Here is a 20,040-nt window from a genome sequence, read left to right as displayed (position 1 = left end):
TATCGGAATCAGAACAACTCTAATCACGAGTGAACTGACTTTATGACAGATTGGTTGAGGCCCCTTTTAATGTTGTAGCTGGTGGTGGATCTAATTTTAACTACTTTATATACTTAGATATATACGTAGTTTAATGATCTGTAACAATCCATCACATTTCAGAAGCTGATCATCAGTTTTCTTTAAATCTGTATTCACAATCTGACAACAGCTGTCAAATAAATGTAGTGGAGAATAGTGTGGTAGAAAGTAGCAGCAACATACTCGGAATAAAGTTTAAGCACCTCAAGATTGTTACCTTAAGTACAGTAGTTAATTAAATGTACTTTTACTTTAAATTTTCCACCACTGCAGCCCATACTGAATGGGATTGTTTTGGATGAAACCTACACTAAAGGGATTATTAGTTACCTAAATATTCCAGTGTAAAATAAGCAGCAGGTATATTATTTTGCAATCTCCAGTAAATACTCTATTAACAATGTAGTTTTAGCCGGCAACACTTTCAAAAACAATGCTTTAACCTCTGTGTGTGTTTACCAGCTGGAAGAATTATAACAAACCAAAGGCTTAGAATAAAACAGGCTTCCTGGTAAAACCCTTATACGCAGCAAAATGGTGCAGAGTAGCAACACTTAATGGGGGAAAATCTACATTTAACACACAGCCAGTAAGGACAAAAAGAACGTAATCTGAAGTAAAATGCCTTGAAATAAAGCTCACACTGTCTCCTCATGGTTCCCAGTGGCCCCGTTCCGTTGCACTGAAGCATCCTTGTTACTGGTGGGCGGGGCTCCCCAGTGCCTGTCTGAGCAGACGGTGTGTGATGATTATAGGCCCCTGGGGAGATCCAGGGGGTACTCCCTAATTGATTGTCATGAAAGGCCCTAATTGAATTGAGCAGCATGGTGGAACAACACACCACGCAGTCCGTTTGATGCCTGGTGACTCTGTTAAAAACCTGGAGGCAGTGGCTGCGGTGTAGTCTACATTGAGATTTATGTGGGAAGAATCTGAGTTCATGGAAGTTTTTTTTTTTTATCAGCTGCAACTAAAACAGAACTAAGTCATCTTTGACTTTTATTGGCTGCTGTAAGAGATAGAAATTAGAGGAGAACATGTTGCAGTCATTTCGAGCTATAGCAGAGTGAAAATACTACACAGTGCACCTTCTGCTTGATCTGTCTTACAGTGGTCCATATTCAACTTCTGCAGTTGATCAACAATCACTGCACTTTATCTAATAAATACAGTTATGAATTTTTTTATATTTAGTCTTCCTGTTATTTGTACATGTCTGTTTTCATTGTATATATATTTATTATATTATATATTTATACATTGCAATATATTTTACCCTGACCGCGATCCCTGGTTTGTTCGGGATTAACTAGGGTAAAAGATTTGGCTTGTTGGCAAGAAATAAAATACTAAAAAGAAAAGAGGAAAAGTGTAAAAAGTGTGTTCTGGGAGGTTCTCTTGAGAGGAGCTCGTACAGTATTCAGTATTTTACCTCAGTATTTCTAAAATCCTGACAACAAGACTGACAAAAAATAGATGGCAAAAGAGACTTTGCTATAATATCTGCTGGCACTGTTTCGCTAAGTATCCCAACCCACCTACAATATATACACTAAATTACAGATACAATAAGCTTAATGGAAAATACTCATTTACATATTATTCTAATGTATTGTTTTTAAGCACTCTGTATTTTGTAAACTGGCTTCAGCTGACATTGCAGCCTGCACTGGACACCAAGAGAACACACAACCTGAAGGCAAGAATCAGTTTCTGAGACCGTCATGAAAAAATTGGGAATGGGAGTGATAGCTTTATAGAGTTTGGTTTTATCAAGTCATGAACTGTCTATCCATCTAAATATAAGGAGAAAGTTTCTTTCCCTTTTATTCATTCAGTCATCAATATTAAAACTCTTAAACTTTCAATATGTTTTTCTTAATTTAGCTTTTAAAGTTTTGCAACTGCAACAATCTCAACAAGTCTTTGGTAATTTTCCCTTTTTTAAATGTTTAGAAATATTAACAGAGAGAAAAAGAGAAAATGTGGCAGACTTTTCAGAGTGATGGAGAGAGTCAGACAGAGAGCAGCGAGGCTCCCTCAGCACCAATAGGTCTGCTTTTGGAGAGAGAAGGGGGGAGGGAAGGGGAGGAGGGGGGCCCTCGGATTAAGAGGCTGAAAAATGGTTAAAACGTGTCAACGTGTAATTGCACGATAAGGCCCCCTCGCGAGGAATCTGTTGGCCCCGTTGCTATTTTCTATGGCGTCCCGGCTAATCTCCTCGCGCCACATTCGGTCTTGTGCAATCGGTCCCCCGTAATCTCCCATGACAGAACCGGGTCCAACGTCGGAGGTGAGAGTTTTTATAGGAGGAGAAGGAGGGAAATATGCGGAGGCGTGATAAACTGATGCCGATTAGCCACGTTTAGGACACCGGGAGCACGCGGGTTGGTGGTGGGGGGGGTGTGTGCATGGGGTTATGGAGTGGGAAGTGCCAGAGCAGTGGTGTCCAAGCATGTGCCAAGCAGAACATGGGGAGAGGATGAAAACCTGCAGACACATGGCTGTGATGGTCCAGCCCCCGGCCTCAGTGATGGGAGAATCCTGGGCCACTGAGGCCGAGTGGACCAGACCGGGCTGCATGTGACTGATCCCAAATATCCTTCTCTGATCACTGATCCTTGCCTTAAAGAGGAGGAGATATTTGGGTGTATTTCCTCTTACATGAGCTTGAGGTCAAACGGGATGCTGTCATCGTCACACCAGGAGCTGATAATAAACCTGATCATTTGGTTTGTCACAGTTTCCAGATTATAATTCTTATAAATGATTCACTCATTTTCTTCCCAGACATTTCGTGGATCGGTATTTGGTGTATTCAGAAGAAAATGTCAACATACCTTTAGGTTTAGTGAGTTGATGTGCCCCACAGTAGTTGTACAGTGTGATTTTTGTGTCCAAATCTGTCAGTTTCATGAAGACATGATTGATCAACTAGTCCAACTAGAGCTGTATTTATACGCTTTACCACACTGAACAGAACCCCACGTCCACCTCCTTATCTTTGACACACACAAACACTTTTTCACTTTTACACTTTAAAATAGAATAGTATTTTCAGCAATACAAATATTACCTGAAGCTCTTTAGTAAGGCTGCAACTAACTATTGATTCATTTGACTATTGATTATTTTCACGATTAATGTTTAGTCAAACAAATGTGAAGAAATTGTTAAAAATGCTCCTCGCAATTTCCCAGAGCACAAAGTGACGTCTCTTGTCCAACGAATAGTCCAGAACCCAAAGACTCTTCATTTATTATAATGGCAAAGGAAGCAGAAAATCCTCACATTTAAGAGGCTAGAACCAGATAATGTTTGAGATTTGTTTTTTTCGTTTGTCAAAAATGATTAGCAATTAATCGACTAAAAATTGCAACTCTACTCTTTAATGTCAGTTTATGTATTATGACTAAATGTATTGTCTAAACAACAAATCTCCAGATCTTGGATCTTCAACCCACATCAATGAATCAATTATCGATCAAATGTGGAATTCTTTTAGGCATAAATAAGCAGCCATGATTACTGACTGTCACTATAGAAAACTGTTTAAATGATCCCAGGCAGGTTATAAATGTATCTTTATATTTTGTTACATCAATGTGATCTAAAAGAATGAGAAAACAAGAGTTAACATTTATTGTTATCAGTCATGCAGTAGTAAAATGCAAATAAAAAGGTGGTTAAAAATGTCTTTTCTTAACCACCACAAATTAAAAAATATAACCTATTTAAGTATTTATGCATTAATCCTTTAAAATGACCCTGTCTGCATATTTACACACAGGTTTGTTGGGTTGTATTTCAATGTATATGCATTATTTTTATGAATAAAGTTATAATAAAATCTAATTTGTAATTTCTGAAAATAAACCAAGAACGACAAACCCAAGGAATTTAAATGAATGTGATATGAAATTTAACTTAAAAAAATCACATTAGGGAACATTGAGGCGTCTAATAAATACCTTCAGCATAAACCCCTGACATGCATGAAAACAGCTTTATTATATATTATTTGCATCCACGTTGCCCTCTGGTTTTTAAGCCCAGACCCGAGTGGGAATTAGTCTGATAAAACCAGGGGTGTTGTTTGCTGGGCTTTTTGTTGGGGGTGACCTCCGGGCTGCCCCAGCTTACACCAGGACTAATCCCCATTCTCCTCCAACACAAAAAACCTCCTCTCCTCGCCTTCTCCCTCCTCCTCCGCCTCTCTGCTCTCCGCTCATTCATCCCTCTCTCCCTTACCCCATCCTTCCCCGGGGCCTCCACTGATTCAGCCATCAAACTTAAAGAAGGAAATAATTTAACAACCGGGAGAATTACACTCACAGAGATGCAGGCGTTTGATGCTGTGGGTGAGGAACCGGGGGAAGATTTTAAGGACCTGTGAGGGACCCAGGTGGAGTGAAGTGGGCCCAATTGAAGCCAGCTGAAGAATTAGTAGTTCATTGAGCAGCGGATACTCTTGTTGTCGGATTTACTTTTGCTTGAGATCTAGATTACTGAGGTCACGACCACGAAAAGAGGAAGAAACTTTGCTTTGCTTGGCCTTTGAGTGCGATGTTATAACAGAAGAACAATTTCAGCATAGAAACTTGGGTCTGATCATTGAGGTTATAAAGTAAATTTCCAATGATGCTGGCCAAAATACAGATAATTGTGCTAGAATTTGAGGAGGTAAAAAAATTGGAATAGGATGAATGAAAGGCCTTTTCCTCCTGAAGAGTACATATTTTAGATGCAGGGGTACAGTACAATAGCTCATGGGGAAAAGGCTTTTTAAAAAATATGAAAGAATAAGAAACAGAAAATAGGAAACCGACATAACAAACATAACTCATTCAAATGGAATACATCCCCATTTTGTTTCTGTCTTGCATATACTGTGTTTGTTCTGGCATTAATAAACAGTAAAAAACCCGAACATGTGCTTTAGTTAAAATCATTATGGCCCCATTTAAAATGATAGAATAATGGAAGATTAGGACATTATTAGGCTGATATTACAAGTGTTCAGTGCAACCTTTGAGTTACAGACTGTCAGATAAACTATCCACCTACAAAATATTTGATCCTATGTTTATATATTGTGGGCATTATAATTTCCAAATACTAAATGAAATCCTAGGATAGAAAACGCTGATATAAAATCAAAATTTAAAATAAAATACATTCAAGGAAACAATGTAGGCCTGTATAGATTCTATTTTCATTGGCTATTTCCCTATTAAAATTCCACATCCTCACATAACTCCCATCACCTTAATATGGCACATTACCCATTCTGATGTCCAGCATGAATTTATAGTGATAAAATGCACATTATCCAGATTTATGCCGGTTTATAAGACGAGTAATTAGAAGGTTAACTGATTTTTACTCTATCTAAAAAAATCAAATAAAATATGTTTCCATTATTTTAAATTCTAAAGAATCAATTAACAGCCCAGCTGATAATTAATCTTTTCATTGGCATCAATGAGAAAACACATCTGCCTGTAATGTTGTAATTATTCTTTTTTGTTATCATTTGCATTTGGAGCAGATTTGTACTGTTTGCCAAGAGTCAAACAATAAGCTTATCAGCATTTTCAAACAGATTTCAGAAATGGAATAAACGTAAAGAAACATCAAATATTGGAGGAACACTTTAGATGAGCCTCTTGCAACAAATAAATCCCCCACGAACAAATCTAACACTTTCTCCAAGAGAAGAAATTCTTGGAAAATTTATTCAACACAGCGCAAAATTGTCTCGTCTTCAACCCGAAAATGGGGCTTGGTATTTTGTAAATTATGTACAATTGCATTAAAGCGTTTTCAGTAGGCCTATTTATTCACAATGTACAAGATTTTACAACAACAAAAACAAATTCAAATTACACCGACTGACTCACATGTTTACAAGCATTAAAACTGGAAATCAATTTAAATTGCAGCCTAGAAACTTTATTTTAACACATCTTCCACACCGCCCTCCATTTATTATACGCTTCCCTCTTTAAACAGGTTTTAAGGGTCCCTCAAACACACAGCTGGTGCCTTTTAATTCCACAGAAAAGTCGGAAAAAAATAACCTTCAAAATGCACCAGCCTTCACGGATTATAATTTAAATCGTGTCAAAACTTGGCATGCTCTGTTCCAGAGAGCAAAAGTAAATCGGATGCGCTTTCCTTTAGCTCGGACAGACAGAAATCCATCACTGAAAGAAAATAAAAATAACAATAAAAAAGTTTGTTCAAAGTGATTGCATTTTTATGGCTATAACCGCCTATAATTTACAATTCAGCAGCCTGCGCCCACATCTAGTTTTTAAATATTTGGTTGTGGTTTGTAGTGCTTATAGTACATTTAAAGATTTAAATATGAGTCAGAGGGACCGTCCCGTTTACCGGAGTGGAGCCGCTGCTCTGGTAGTGCTGCGGGTGGAGCACATGCAGTCTGCTATGAACGCTGGAGTCTCCCGCCGCCTCGCCGGTGGGCAGATACATGCTGATCATGTCCCGCAGGTCCCCCGTAGGGCACGGTGGCGGTGCGCGCGCGGTGGAAACCGGGGGGCTCACGCTAGGCTCAGATTTCACAAGGGACCCCAAAGTCCCTCCGATCGAGCCGGACACCGGGGAGACACCGGAGCTTTGGTGCTGGTGAGTGTAGCCGGTGATCCCGCCGTAGCCCGGCGGAGAGGCGCTCATGTAGCTCTGAGAGTTTGAGATGGGGCTGTAAGATAAGGCGCTCATGTCGTACCTGTGCACGGGCTGCGGGTTGTGCGGGTGGTGATGCGGGTGATGGTGCGGGTGGTGCGGGTGGTGCGGGTGAGCTCCGGTGCCCGGGTGTTGCGTGTACGCCAGCTGCGCCTCCTGCATCATCGCATGAGCCGCCGCCGCCGCAGCCGCCACCTGGCCCGAGTACGTGCCGTTCGCCCAGCCGTTCACGTGCGCGGCGTAGCCCGCATTTGCCCCTGCGTGGCCCCCTCCAGGACTCTCCAGTCGCTGCCCGCCACCCATCCCCACACCCGCAGAGGAGCCGAGGAGTCCGCCGGCCAGCGAGTACTTGTCCTTCTTCAGCAGGGTCTTGGTCTTCCTCCGCGGCCGGTACTTGTAGTCCGGGTGTTCCTTCATGTGCATGGCCCGGAGCCGCTTCGCCTCGTCGATGAACGGTCTCTTCTCCGCCTCGGTCATCACCTTCCACTCAGCGCCCAGCCGCTTGCTGATCTCCGAGTTGTGCATCTTGGGGTTCTCCTGTGCCATTTTCCTCCGCTGGCCCCGGGACCAGACCATGAAAGCGTTCATGGGTCTCTTGATTCTGTCCTGGGGGACTTTGCCGCCGGCCCCCCCGCCTCCTCCTCCCGCGTGTCCCCCCGGGTTGGATGGGTTGGTCTGGGGCACCACGGGGGAATGCAAGTCCGTTTCCATCATGATGCTGTACATTCACCTCGTCTTGGTAGGACAACACTTCTCAGTCAAACACACAGAAACATTCAGGCTGGCCCGCGCGCAGCTAAACCTCCGAGGAAGAGAGAGATGAAGAGTGGTAGAAGCAGAGCGAGAGATGAAAAGGTGCTGTAGTCTCAGGATGAAATCCACTCAGAGGTAAACTTGCTACGAACTTCCCCTTTTTGCCCTTTTCCTGTGATCCGCGAGCGCCGGGTTGAATAGAAACCGGTTGCCGGAGCTTACTTTGGTTAAAGCTGAACTGGGAAAAGTTACCGGAGCGTGCCTGGGCCGCGCGCTCTGACAGCAGCTAAATGAGCGAGAGACGGCCAATGGAGAGGCTCGAGCGCAGACGTGATTTGCATGCAGGGGCTCGAGGTTCTGGTGACGTCGGAGCGCGAGACCTAAAAATTACTCCCTCTGTCATCTGTTTTGTGTGTGTAGCTAAAACACACACAACATGTAATCAGTTTAATTCCCACTATTCCGCTTTAGGCAGCCTATACAGCATTTAGCACTTAGCTTTTTTTTGTTCTCTTCTTACACATTTTACAGCAAATAAAAGTTTAACAGTAAGGGGAATTGCTGCTTGCAGAAACAAGAAGCCTGTGTTACAGCAAGGACACATTTAATGAAAACAAAATAAAGTAAACATGGTGGCCAAATGATTCATCATAGCCTTAATAAGACCATCATCGTCACCATCACAACAAGTACAAAAAGTACAGAACTAGGTAAACAATGATAGTATTTTCATTAACATTCACATAAATAGTCTACATTTACAGCTGCTTTAGGAGCTTAATAACTGAAGGTACAGAAGGAGCCCATTAAGCTCATTAGCATGGGCTCTGAAGTAATCATGTCTTTCTAAATTAGATACCATATAGGATCTGATTTTGAGATTTAATTATTTTAATGGGGCTTATTACTATTTTATAAAATATGACCTATATAGCTTATAATAATAACTAAAAGGCCTATATATTTTTTAATTTCTCCCTGGGTTTTGTCAAACTAAGGGCTACACAGCCTCCTATTCAGAGCCACAGGTGCTTTTCTGTTTTGCCAGTTGCTAGGAAACAGGTGACTGACGCCTGGAGCACGTGCCATTCAAAGCGCCCCTTTTGTTTGTTTCACCAAAGCTGTGTGGACAGCATGAGAGAACGAGGGAGAGATTTAACCCCCATACTAAAATGACTGTAATCCTGTTGTACATGTTAGAAATATCAGAGGGTTTTAATGCTCACATTTTAATAAAGTAATGAAGTGTAATGCTGCCACCGTCAACCAGCTGCTATAGGCCCGGGTTTACTTACATGCTTCTGCTCTTATAATAAGAATAAAGGACAATTCTGCTGAGCAAAAGAGAGAGATTCATTTATTGAGAACACACTGCCGTTTGAAAACTAACAATACCTGGTTGAATTGAAATGTTATTAAATTGTTAAGTCTATTGCCACTACTACCGCCAATAATAATAATGATAATGATAATAATGTTAATAATATTAATATTTTATTAGGGCTGCCACTAATGATTATTTTGTCAAATCACTTGTTTTATCAAAAACAGAACTATGATACAAGAGAGAGAAACACAGGAAATCACAACATCTGAGTGTCTGAAACCAGCTGATGGGCTAAAGAAGTGACTCAAAACATCAATTCATCATCAGAATAATATTCTTTTTTTGTCGACCGACTAATACACAGTGAAAAAGGAAGAGATAGATATGATAGATATTTCATTTAAAATCCTAATTCGATTTCACATTGCATTTTGTTGTTTGGTATTCCAGTCTCCTCCTGCTTCACTGGCTTCCCGTCATGTGGAGGATCTTTTCAGCCCTCTGGGATTATGCTCCCAAGTGGCATCTGTCAGGTGCTGCCCGCCTCTCAGCGAGCTGGTAAACTATATTGGCACGCTGGCATGGCTGGATTTTCCTCTCGCTCCCTTGTACCAGTTGGCTATAGTGCTGTTAAGTGGCTTGTATGATCTGTTTTGCGCACACTGTGACAATCTCCTCTTTCTGCCTTTTTGCATCCAGCACTGAAACACACGGACACACAGAGACAAGCACATTGTATCTCTGAAATGCAGAATTTACAGCATCAAGAAAATCCAGCAGAGTCAGTCTCAGAGGTGCAAATCAAATCAGTGAATTGACAGAAATATTTCACACTGACCAAGTAATCATATGTTGTCAGAGAGCACACATGGCTTTATTTTATGTAGCGTCTATTCATATATTGATTTCATGGCAAACCACACAGGGACTATTAATGAACTCAGGTATTTTCTAAATGATTCAACTGACAGTCAATAAGGAGAATTAAGTTTTTCAGGGACATTTGGATGGTTTCATTTAGAATACTATCTAGAAGATGTTGACCTTTGAGAGTTGATGCTTGTGTGAAAGTGAACAGAAATAGTTACCATCATCAGCTCTGTTGGCTTTGTTTCTTGGTGTGTGCGTGGTCAAGGGCCTCTCAGATAGATTCAAATAAGCTGAATCTAGTTCTGAATTTTCACAGCGAGAAGGTGTACTGCAAAGCTAGTTTGACATAGTCTTAGCTGGCCTGACAGAACCTCAAATCCCAGTCAGAGACAATAGTGTCGCAGCAGGGTTTTCTTCATCAGGCTCTGTGCACATTCCCATAAAAGAGGGTTTGGTGCGTCATTTGACTCTTCTTCTGCGCAAAATGGACCAATCGCATGCGCCTAATTCAGGCAAGAGGAACAGGTCATTATAACAGAGAAATGAAGAATATAAAAAATGATATCAAAAAGCAGCAGTGTTACTACTACAAATAAGTCAAGAGAGGATGCTGGCAGTAAAACTGCTAATTTAGTAAAGTCTGGAGTTAATATATTTATATTTCCCACTCAGTGTGACTCTTCCCGTTTATTTCTAACCTGACAACTGCACATTGTAGAGCTGTTAAACTTTATACAGTGTTTAAACATCATACTCAAAATGCATTTAGTTCTAACGCTGTCCCATAAGGAGGAAGGATATATGAGATCACTTTAGTTTTTGACCAATAGTAAAATTAATTGTATTGATTGAAATATTACCTGTGATAAATATCAATATACCAACATGGTCTGTACTTGCTGTGCCTTCATTGTTTTTTAAGTGAATGGAGGATATACGGTGTAATGCTGCGTTCCCACCAACGCAAATAAAAGTATTTGAGCAAGTAGATTACAAACAAAGTCAATACACTTGCCCCTGCAAGTTGAAAATATTGAACTTTGAGCGCATATCGCGGAGAAGGGGTGGAGAGCCAGAGCTGCTGCTGGCCCACAGACAGCCGCTTGAGCCTGAGGCGCTGCAGAAGAGAGCCAGAGCTTCTGGAGGAATAAACACCCGTAGTCACACCGGATCCTGCTCTGATCTGGAGACGTTTGGCAAGAAGAGAGCTTTTTTTAAATTTATTTTGGGATTAAAAAGTGGATTACCAGTGAGGACCCCCCCCCCTCCTCCGAGCTTTATATTTATATAGAGACCGGGCAAAACAGGAGATTGCTCTGAGAAAAGAGGGGAAGTAGACTACCTGGTGGTTGCTGAAAATATGCATTTTACTAGATTCCAGTTGTCGGTTTTACTTTACTATCCGAACTCTGTTCAGAAAACAAGCATTTCTAAACACGCACAGAGGCAACAAAGTATAGATTCAGACTTTTTACTAATTGCCATCATAATGTAGTTATTTTGGCATCCTTTTGATCCATTTATCGACATTAAATCACAGCAAAATCTGTTTATTTTGGGCTCATACCATACCACCAAATATTCTCTGCATCACCAAATGACTACATGTAAGTTCCTATGGCAACATGTAGCATAAAGTTTGTTCTACTGTAATTGCACAGATTAATTCAGTGGCATTACTAACGTATGGCTCAAAAAGTTTGCGAATATAACTTCTTTCTCTTAATCTTTCTCAGCTGACAATCACTGAACATAACCTCCTCTGGAGCAGGTTAGGTGTGCATACCTCACTAACCCATTAATCTGGCCTCGTAGCACACACTCAGGCAGTTTACTAAAGACAAACCATTGTAGTCGTGGTTTTGTTTGGACAGTCGTGACCAACCATGCAGTGTTACAGGATGAAAAGGGCATAATTAAAGCTTGTTTACATGCATATCAAAAGTACAATTGCAAAATGATTAAGACAATAACGCAGAAAAATAACATCCGGTTACACAAGTGCTCTGATTTAAATAGCATCAAGTTCAGACATGTAAACCCTTCATTAAACATATTTTAAAAAGACCAAGTTGAGCATGAGCAAGTTATAAGATAGAAGGAAAAGTTCCTCTTAATTTAATAAAAAAAAATCCTTTCCTCTCAGAAGTCTGTTTGACTGACAGCAGCTGGCAGGCTGGAAGTGGAACAAGAGAAAAAGCAAACAAACAAAGTGTGTTGTTAGCAGTGATGCACACTCACGCTAGCATGTAAAGCATCAATGTGATCATTTATATGTTTATGTGCTGCAGCCAATTGGCTATGTTTGCTTGGTGGCTTGTTAAACAAGTTAAGGTGCAGGACAATGTGTGTGTTCATGTCTGTAAGTGAAATAAATGGAAACTTAAACATGAAGCCATAAAGGTTGTTGTTGAAAGGCTTTTATATAGCAGGTATCTGTCCATGATAGACCACTGCTGTTACTGCTTTAACAAAATATGGTTAAAAATTATGCAATTTGATTGGATATCAAAAGGGAACACAGGACATGTGATTTACAGATAAAAAACAAACAGTTTGATTCCAGCTGGACTTTAAGGCAGTATTTGTCATCCACTGCATGGATGATGTATGAAGGCCTTTGTAGCGAACAGAATCACAGTCACCTGAACGCCGAGGGAAAGAGGAGGTGGTTTGTTCTGTTTCAAGTTGGAGGATTGTTCTTTGCATCCAGAGTGGGAACTTTAGCACAATAAGTTCTGGATTTGTCCATTCACTGTGTCTGTCTTTATGAGGGAGTCAGGAGAGGAGCAGGGACCCAGCAGACGCAGCACCAACTTTAAATCAGTGAATGTCTGCTGAACCGATTGGACCACAATTCCCAAAAACAGGTGGTGTGGCGTGCTAGGGAGGGCGCTATGCTTCTCGCCCATAGTGGGTCCGCAACACGAAGCGTTGGCTAGATCCATCTGCCAGACCACAACCAGCTCTCTCTAATAAAGCAGTGGTACGTCAAGGTAAATAGGATGGGCGAACATGAAACAATCCCCTTTGACTCGTCGTATCGGTAAATACTCAACCAGATTCTTGCAGTTTGCTCATTTGTGACGACCGATAATGCAAGGTACATGTTTTTCGGAACTTACGTGCGCTTTGATATACTGTTACATATTTGGTTAGCCTTGACTATGAGATGGTGAATTGAGATGGGCGCCCCCATCTCCCTAGTGTTATGACTGTATGTGGAAAACAAGTATGGTTTTGGTGCAACCAAATTTAGTAGCTGATTTAGCTTACAAACTAGCTAGTAGTTACTGGGCCGGTTAGTGTCGGCTGGTTTTACACACGGAGTAGAGAGAGAGTGAGAGATGACAGAACGAGGTGAGAGAGAAAACGTGGGGCCCGGCACTCCCACAACTCACAGGCCGGCCCCGGACGAAGAGAAGAGGGACCGAGACGACGAGGACGAGACGAGAAAGAGAGAGAGAGAGGAGAGAGAGGATGCGAGGAGAAGAGACCCGCGATTGAGGAGAGAGAGAGAGAGAGAGACTGCCCTTCAACCAATTCACTTCCAGAAATTCTTCTTTCTTCTTCTTCTTACAAGTCAAGTGTTAAATAAAAGATTACTACAGTGCTTTTACTTTGAAAAGGAAGTTTAAACTGTAGTGAAATATGTGGATATGACTACCAACAGATCCTTTCACTGTGCTCTTTTGTTGGGAGCCAACAGGCAAGACCTCCACTCTCTAGTGAAGTGTCGCTGCAGATGCAGCTGTTAACGGGCGGCGAAATAAAAACCAAGACGCTCTGCCACACACACACAAACACACATATTAAACATAGCTGGTGCAACCCAGTCTAAATAATTTCACCTCTTCTTAAACCTCCAATAACATAAGTTTATTATGGTCTCCTCAGACCAGTACAAGTTCTGAATCCATGAGTTAAAGCCCAACCCATACTATGCAGGGCCTAACTAGAAATACCCAGAGAGCACAGTGCGGGCATTGTTTGGAACAGCCAGTGGAGCAGTGGGACAGTGCTGGAAACACTGCCTGCACCTCCGCTGCTGTGGGTTCGTTTGGTTTACACTCAGGATACATGAATGTTCAAATGCAGAGCTTTCTTGGCACATAAGTTTATTAACCGATCATGTTGATTTTACATTAAATGTTTTTTCAACACACACTATTTGGACAGCAGCAGAGGATGGAAGAGTGCTTGTAAATAAAACAGCAGTAAGGACGTTCTTCACATCTTCACCCTGCTATTAGGCCTGAGATCTTTAAGCCAACAGGCCACGAACACACACACACACACACACACACCTACACACACAGGCTTAATAGAATCAAAGGCATTTCTCCTGTGCAGCAGCCGACCCAGTGGGTTTGTTTAAGGCTCTCTGTCACAGCAAGCTGTCAGCTCTACTGGAGCTCAGTCCTACTGACACACACACACACACACACATACAGTACATATATACAACAGCAAGCTATGACATATGTCATGTGAAGTGAACAGTTGAGCCTTCTGAACTCTGGATACGATTGCAGTACTAACACAGCTGATGATGAAAAGAGTCATTTACAGTATTACAACAGTATTTTATTCAAATTGAAAGTTTTCCTCACTGTAAAGGAAACTTTCAGCATAAATTGTAAAATGTTAGAGCTGCATAATACACCAGTATTCCAGGCTGCATTATCTAATCATATGGGTAAAGTTGTGATGACTTTTATATAAAAAGAGCTCAATAATCTCTTGGGAAATTACTGTATTTTCTGAAAGCCTCATTTTCTCTCCATTTCTGAAGGAATGGAATACGTTTGACAAACAGCTTCTATTTCTGTATATTATGATGACACAGACACTCAAGGTATCTCTGTTTTTTTATGTGAAAGTACAGTGTAGATGACAGTGAACACGAGGGGATGGTAAAAGTGATAGTGAAGGATTGGATTAACCTACCAGGGGATTCTGTGGGAAGACATTGTCATGGGCCCCAGTTATTGTTTCAAAAATGCACCCTAACGCTTGTCTCACTGCAGTGTGTGTGTGTGTGTGTGCAGTCCCTGTGCTCTCAGTTGAATTCCTGTGAACATAAAATAACAACATACAAACAATTGATGTTTGGAATCTGAGAACTAATTTATAATTGCAGAAGATAACAATCCCCATTCTTATATGAATGAATGAATCAATCAATCAATCAATTAATCCCCCCCCCCGTATAGTGTGTTTATTATGAAAGTGATCTAACCTGCCACAGCATCAGTGTATTGGGAGACCTCTGGTTTAGGCTGTTTTAATTGTCTTTAACTTGACTCATAGCTGCTAACTAACTAGCCGTGCACAGTCTTCACCAAATCTGTTGTTGTGTATTACATAACCAGGGACTTTTGATTTTCTGTGGCAGCAAACACGCAGCCTTTCAGTTTACTATTGCACTGCAACCTGAGTGTCTCCACACTTTTATGGTTGACTAAAGTAACGTAACAACTCGTCACACCCCGGGAAAGACTCCCACTTCCCACAACAAACCCACTAGACTCAAGACTTTTCTAAAGGGGAGGCTCAGCCGGTAACACACAGCTGCAGTTAGACTGTGGGTGGAGGAAGGGTCAGATTGTTTACTTATGTAAAAGTACTAATATCGCACTTTGAAAATACTCCACTACCAGTACAGAGGGGTACAACAGAAGGCTTTCCCTTGCTGCTGAAAAAAATCCTACAGGTAACACGAGAACCAATTAGTTTTCTATTTTGTATATTTACTATTGCTTACTTTAATACTAAGTAAATAAAAGCAAAAGTATTACTTGTTCGATTACACAATTAATCATCATACTCAGTAGAATACTGAATTACTGAAATAATTCATAGCTGCAGCCCTAATTATAGACTGTACACATAATTGAATAACCAGTATCATTCTCTTGGTAATTAAAATTGACTAAAGAAGTACAATAAAGTAAAAACAAACACCATGTAAGCTCAATATACACTGAAACAACCATATTGATGTTTGAATGGGTGCCTGAGCATTGTCAAAGTTTCTCATATATCACAGATCCCAAACTTGGTTCTGGTGTTTGATTTTGGAAAGAGTCCGCCTACTAAAAGCTTACTGATGCTTTCTGAGCTTTGAAGTAGGAACAAAGTCTGTGAATTCCTAAATTAAGTGTAATTTAACAATGATTACTGAGAGCCAACACGAGCACTCTGAATTTCCTTTGCTCCACCAGCATTCGTAGGCATCATCAAGCTTTGACTTCAAGGTTTTGAAATTCACTTTCTTTAATAACTGCCATGAATAAATTAACCAGTTCCAGCCATCTACATGGAGACTAACATCATCTTTCTTCCATCCATTTTCCCCCATTTTCAAGTGTCAGAGTAAAGTGGCCTGGTGTACCGAACACTGTTAAGCATTTGCACTCATCATTTAATCATCGCACCTCGTCCTTTGATTGATGCCTAATGAATGCCCGGGGCCTCGGTTTACAAGACGATCGCTAACAGAGCCTTGCTAATGGGTTTTGCCTGTCTGCCAGACAGCCCAGGCTTCAGGCACAGAAATCTGCGCTTACACCGGAACTACAAGACCATTTATTCAGTCATTTCTCGTACAGATATGGCATTCTTACAGCATTCTCAACAGACAAGACCAACCCCAAAAATACATATTCTGAGCTGGTCTGTCCTTTTATGGACAGCACTTACACATTGCAAGTTTGCAAAAAATGGATAAATTCAGTATTAAGCTCATAATGTAAACAAGGCCTCCAGCTGTTTTCAACAGCATCTCTATCGGAGTAATTTCACAGTTAGCAGCCACATCATTTATCGCTAATAGGCCCCGGCAGTAATGGTGTGAAACTAGTGGGAGACAGATAGGCTGTCTGTCTTAAAAACAGTGCAGAGATGTTTCCGACTGGAGTACTGCATATTATACTTCCTTTTCCATAAGTAGTCCATCACAGAGCTGTGTATTTACTGGGAATTTACTGTCATTTTACAGTCAACGTGTTTTTTAAGGTGCACTGTGGAGTTTTCTTGTAAACAAACAAATATACTTGTGTATACTTTAGGTCTTGAATGCAATTCCTTTCTTTTAAAACATCTGCAAAGAAATTTTTTTATTATTGTGTTCACTGTCTTTGTTGGAACATTGCTATGCTTTTTATTACATGGTCAGTGAATTAGTGAGAACCCTTTACCAGCTGATGTATCGCCTTTCCTGCCTGCTCATTAAATTATTGCTCCATAGTGCTAAAAGTGGTCAAAAACTAGTTAAAGTGTGACTACACGCTTCAATCCTGCTGGCTCCTTGCCTCTCAGCAAATGTCAAACATGCAGCAGAACGGTGCAAATGACAGTGACTTTAGAGGGCGTGGCCACGACACAGACTGGAGCCATTGACAGACCACAGCAGCATAGCAGGAACATTGCACCAGAATAGAAAAATACTAAGTAGACAGTTAGCAGAAGCTCCAGTGAATGATGCGTCTCAGTACACATCTGAAAATGAGTGCAGCAGTTTCACTCAAAAGTGGAGGTGGGCCACCCTCCTCAGATTAGAGGGCATTAACAATCTTTTTATATAAATGTGGTGACATAAATTAGTCCCAAACACTCGAGTCTATGTTAACATTGGGCTTAGAAGTTCCAAGGTGATTTAAAACAGTAGAGGGCGTGTTGAGCCCTTTTCATAAATGTGATAAGAATGTCAATATTAACACCAGCATTGATGTGTTTCATCACAGTACAGTCGTATCATTTAGTTTAGTTTTAGCAAAAACATGTTTTAACATGGAGGACCTCTGTAATGGATGCACTTTTCTTGCATGCAATGGATGCAAAGATCTTTTTTGTAGTAAGCAGCAGAACGGGTAATTTCACTCTACCTGAAACCTGTTCTGTTTTACATCCAGTGATGACATAATGAATCGCACATTTTCAAATCAGATACATACAACATGCAGGAGAGTCCCGGTGTAGGTACTAGATCTAACTCATGTAGCTCAGAATGTTATTGGACTTTTTTTGAAAAATCGTATTGTCTTCTGGATGCAGCCTGATGAGGTATATAAAATGGTGACTTATATGTACATCACATGTGTAAGCATGTATCTGTAAGACATACACAGACCATACATTATGGGAACAAGCACAGCTTTAAGATAAGGAATTTTTACATGAAAAATGAACACATCGTAACACATTGTTTTTTTTATAATGGGAGTAGCGAACAAGTAATTTCACATGCACAGTACTAATCGGGCAGTATGCCTTTCCAATGTACAGCCAGTCAAAATGTGCAGATGTACAGCATCTGTAACAGCAGGACCCTGAGCACATCTGGTAGCTACACCGTCACAGTCTTTTTATTACATTTATTACATCTTTTAACCAATTTTAACTCAATTTAATACTTATGCCTCTATATGACCCACATAAACCAACAAGACCATCACCCAGAGATCGGCTATTTTACTTAGTTATTACTCTTAACGCCTGCCACCAGAAAGACGCGGTAAAAACACTACTGCCTTTGTCCACAGGGGGTGCCAGAATGAACACAAAAGGAAAGTTCCTTGTAGCTGCTTTGACCAAAGAACTTTCTTTCCCTCTAGTTGTCTAGCCCTTTATCAAATCTGCAGTACAGAACTTTTGTCTCCCCCTTCTAGCAGTGAGAGCAATTACACAAACACTGTCAATGTATGCCTACAGGTGAGCTCCCCCCGTCTCCCCCGCCCTCATGCTGAGTTTGTTTTTACCTGGAGCATCAGAAACATTTCCCCTATATTTTTCCTATACTCCTATGTGCAGTGGCCCTCTTGCTCCACTTCAGCTCTGGTAAACCAGTCATTGCTGGTTGACGGCGGGAATGTCGCCACAGACCAGATATAAAAAGTCCAGTATACTTCGAAATACAGAGATTTACTTGGTGGTGATGGGCTTAATGAGCGTTGTGTGAACTCATTTGGTGAGGGCTTGAATGTAATAAAACGTTTATCTGCTATAAGCACAATCTTTTTCTAACCTTAACCGTACTGTAGCTATTACGCACATATATTGTATGAAGCGAGATCTTAAAAATGTTGTCATTGAACAGAATTTTGCAGAACTGTGCAGCATCAATGTTCGTGTCCAGCAATAGAGATTATTCTCTACTGTGGAGACGGTGATACAAACTACGAGTTTAGGATTCGGAAAGCTTTTACAGTTGTTGTTTTTGTTTGTCCCGTGGACAGGAATTTTCTTGGAACTATCATACATGAAAACACAAGGAACTATAATTCAAGAATTTTGGGTAAAAAGACAGACGCTCTGACAAGTGATGTGTGAGAAATGCTGTGCAAAATCAGAAAATGAAAAAAAAACACTAATGATATGTAAATGCAGCAGCGATGATCAACATTCTGCTTTGACCTTTAATGCTTCCAGCTGAGCTCTTCACATCAAACCTTTGTTTCCCATCATTCTTCCATCTGCTACAGACAGGTCAAGCAGTGTTGATGCTGCAGCTACATTTTATTTGTACCTCCCCTCCCTCGTCACACTCCACAATACACACACATCAGCACACACATTTAATTTAATTAGAGCATGTGCAGCCTCCCTCTCTGCCAGTATTGTCAAGGCGCTTGGGAGCAGCCAACACTATCACTGATTGCTTCTAGATAGGAAGAAATATGATTAGACCACGTGTTTGAGTTTGCCTGTTTGTGTGTGTGTGTGACTGTGTGTGTGAAGAAATCTGATTGTGGTTTTGTTAGTGGTGAGAGCAGAGGTAAGCTGAAGGGTTGAAAAGGATGGGGAGATGATTGGATATAAGGATACAAAAGGAGAGGGCAAGATGGAGGATGGAGGAGTGAGCTGATATATCAATTTGTTGATGGGTATTGTCAAATCTGGCATAAGAATGGTCAATTTTAACATTAACTTCAACATGTTGGGGCAATAGCTTTTTTTCCAAGACCGGTGAGAAGATTGATATGAATCTCATGTTTTTGGATCAAGTTTAGTTTAAGAGGAACTTACTTGAATAGAGCTGCAATGATTAGTTGTTAACTATTAAATGAATCACCATTTCCATAATTAATTAATAATTTTAAGTCATTTTCAGCTTCTCAAATGTAAATATTTCTTGGTTTCTTTAGTCCTCTGTGACAGTCTACTGAATATCTTTGGGCTGTGGACAAATCTTGGGCTTTGGGAAACACTGATCAACATTTTATGGACCACATAACTAAAGGGTGCTCCGATTGATCGGTCACCAATTGTAATTGGACAATATTCGCTCTAATTACTTT

General features: G+C 40.8%; 1 protein-coding gene across 1 annotated transcript; it reads right to left on the bottom strand.

Annotated features, from left to right (window-relative positions):
* Positions 1 to 5,985: 5,985 nt before the first annotated feature.
* On the bottom strand, positions 5,986 to 7,642 carry sox1b (SRY-box transcription factor 1b). Its single transcript, XM_035677820.1, has one exon. It carries the CDS (start codon positions 7,513 to 7,515, stop codon positions 6,448 to 6,450), a length of 1,068 nt encoding a protein of 355 aa, XP_035533713.1. The 5' UTR covers positions 7,516 to 7,642; the 3' UTR covers positions 5,986 to 6,447.
* Between the last annotated feature and the right edge of the window lie 12,398 nt (positions 7,643 to 20,040).

The sequence above is a fragment of the Morone saxatilis genome, unplaced genomic scaffold, assembly GCF_004916995.1.
Source record: "Morone saxatilis isolate NCDOM2014 unplaced genomic scaffold, NCSU_SB_2.0 Contig6, whole genome shotgun sequence".
NCBI lineage: Eukaryota > Metazoa > Chordata > Actinopteri > Moronidae > Morone > Morone saxatilis.
This window is presented reverse-complemented; position numbering and strand designations above follow the sequence as displayed.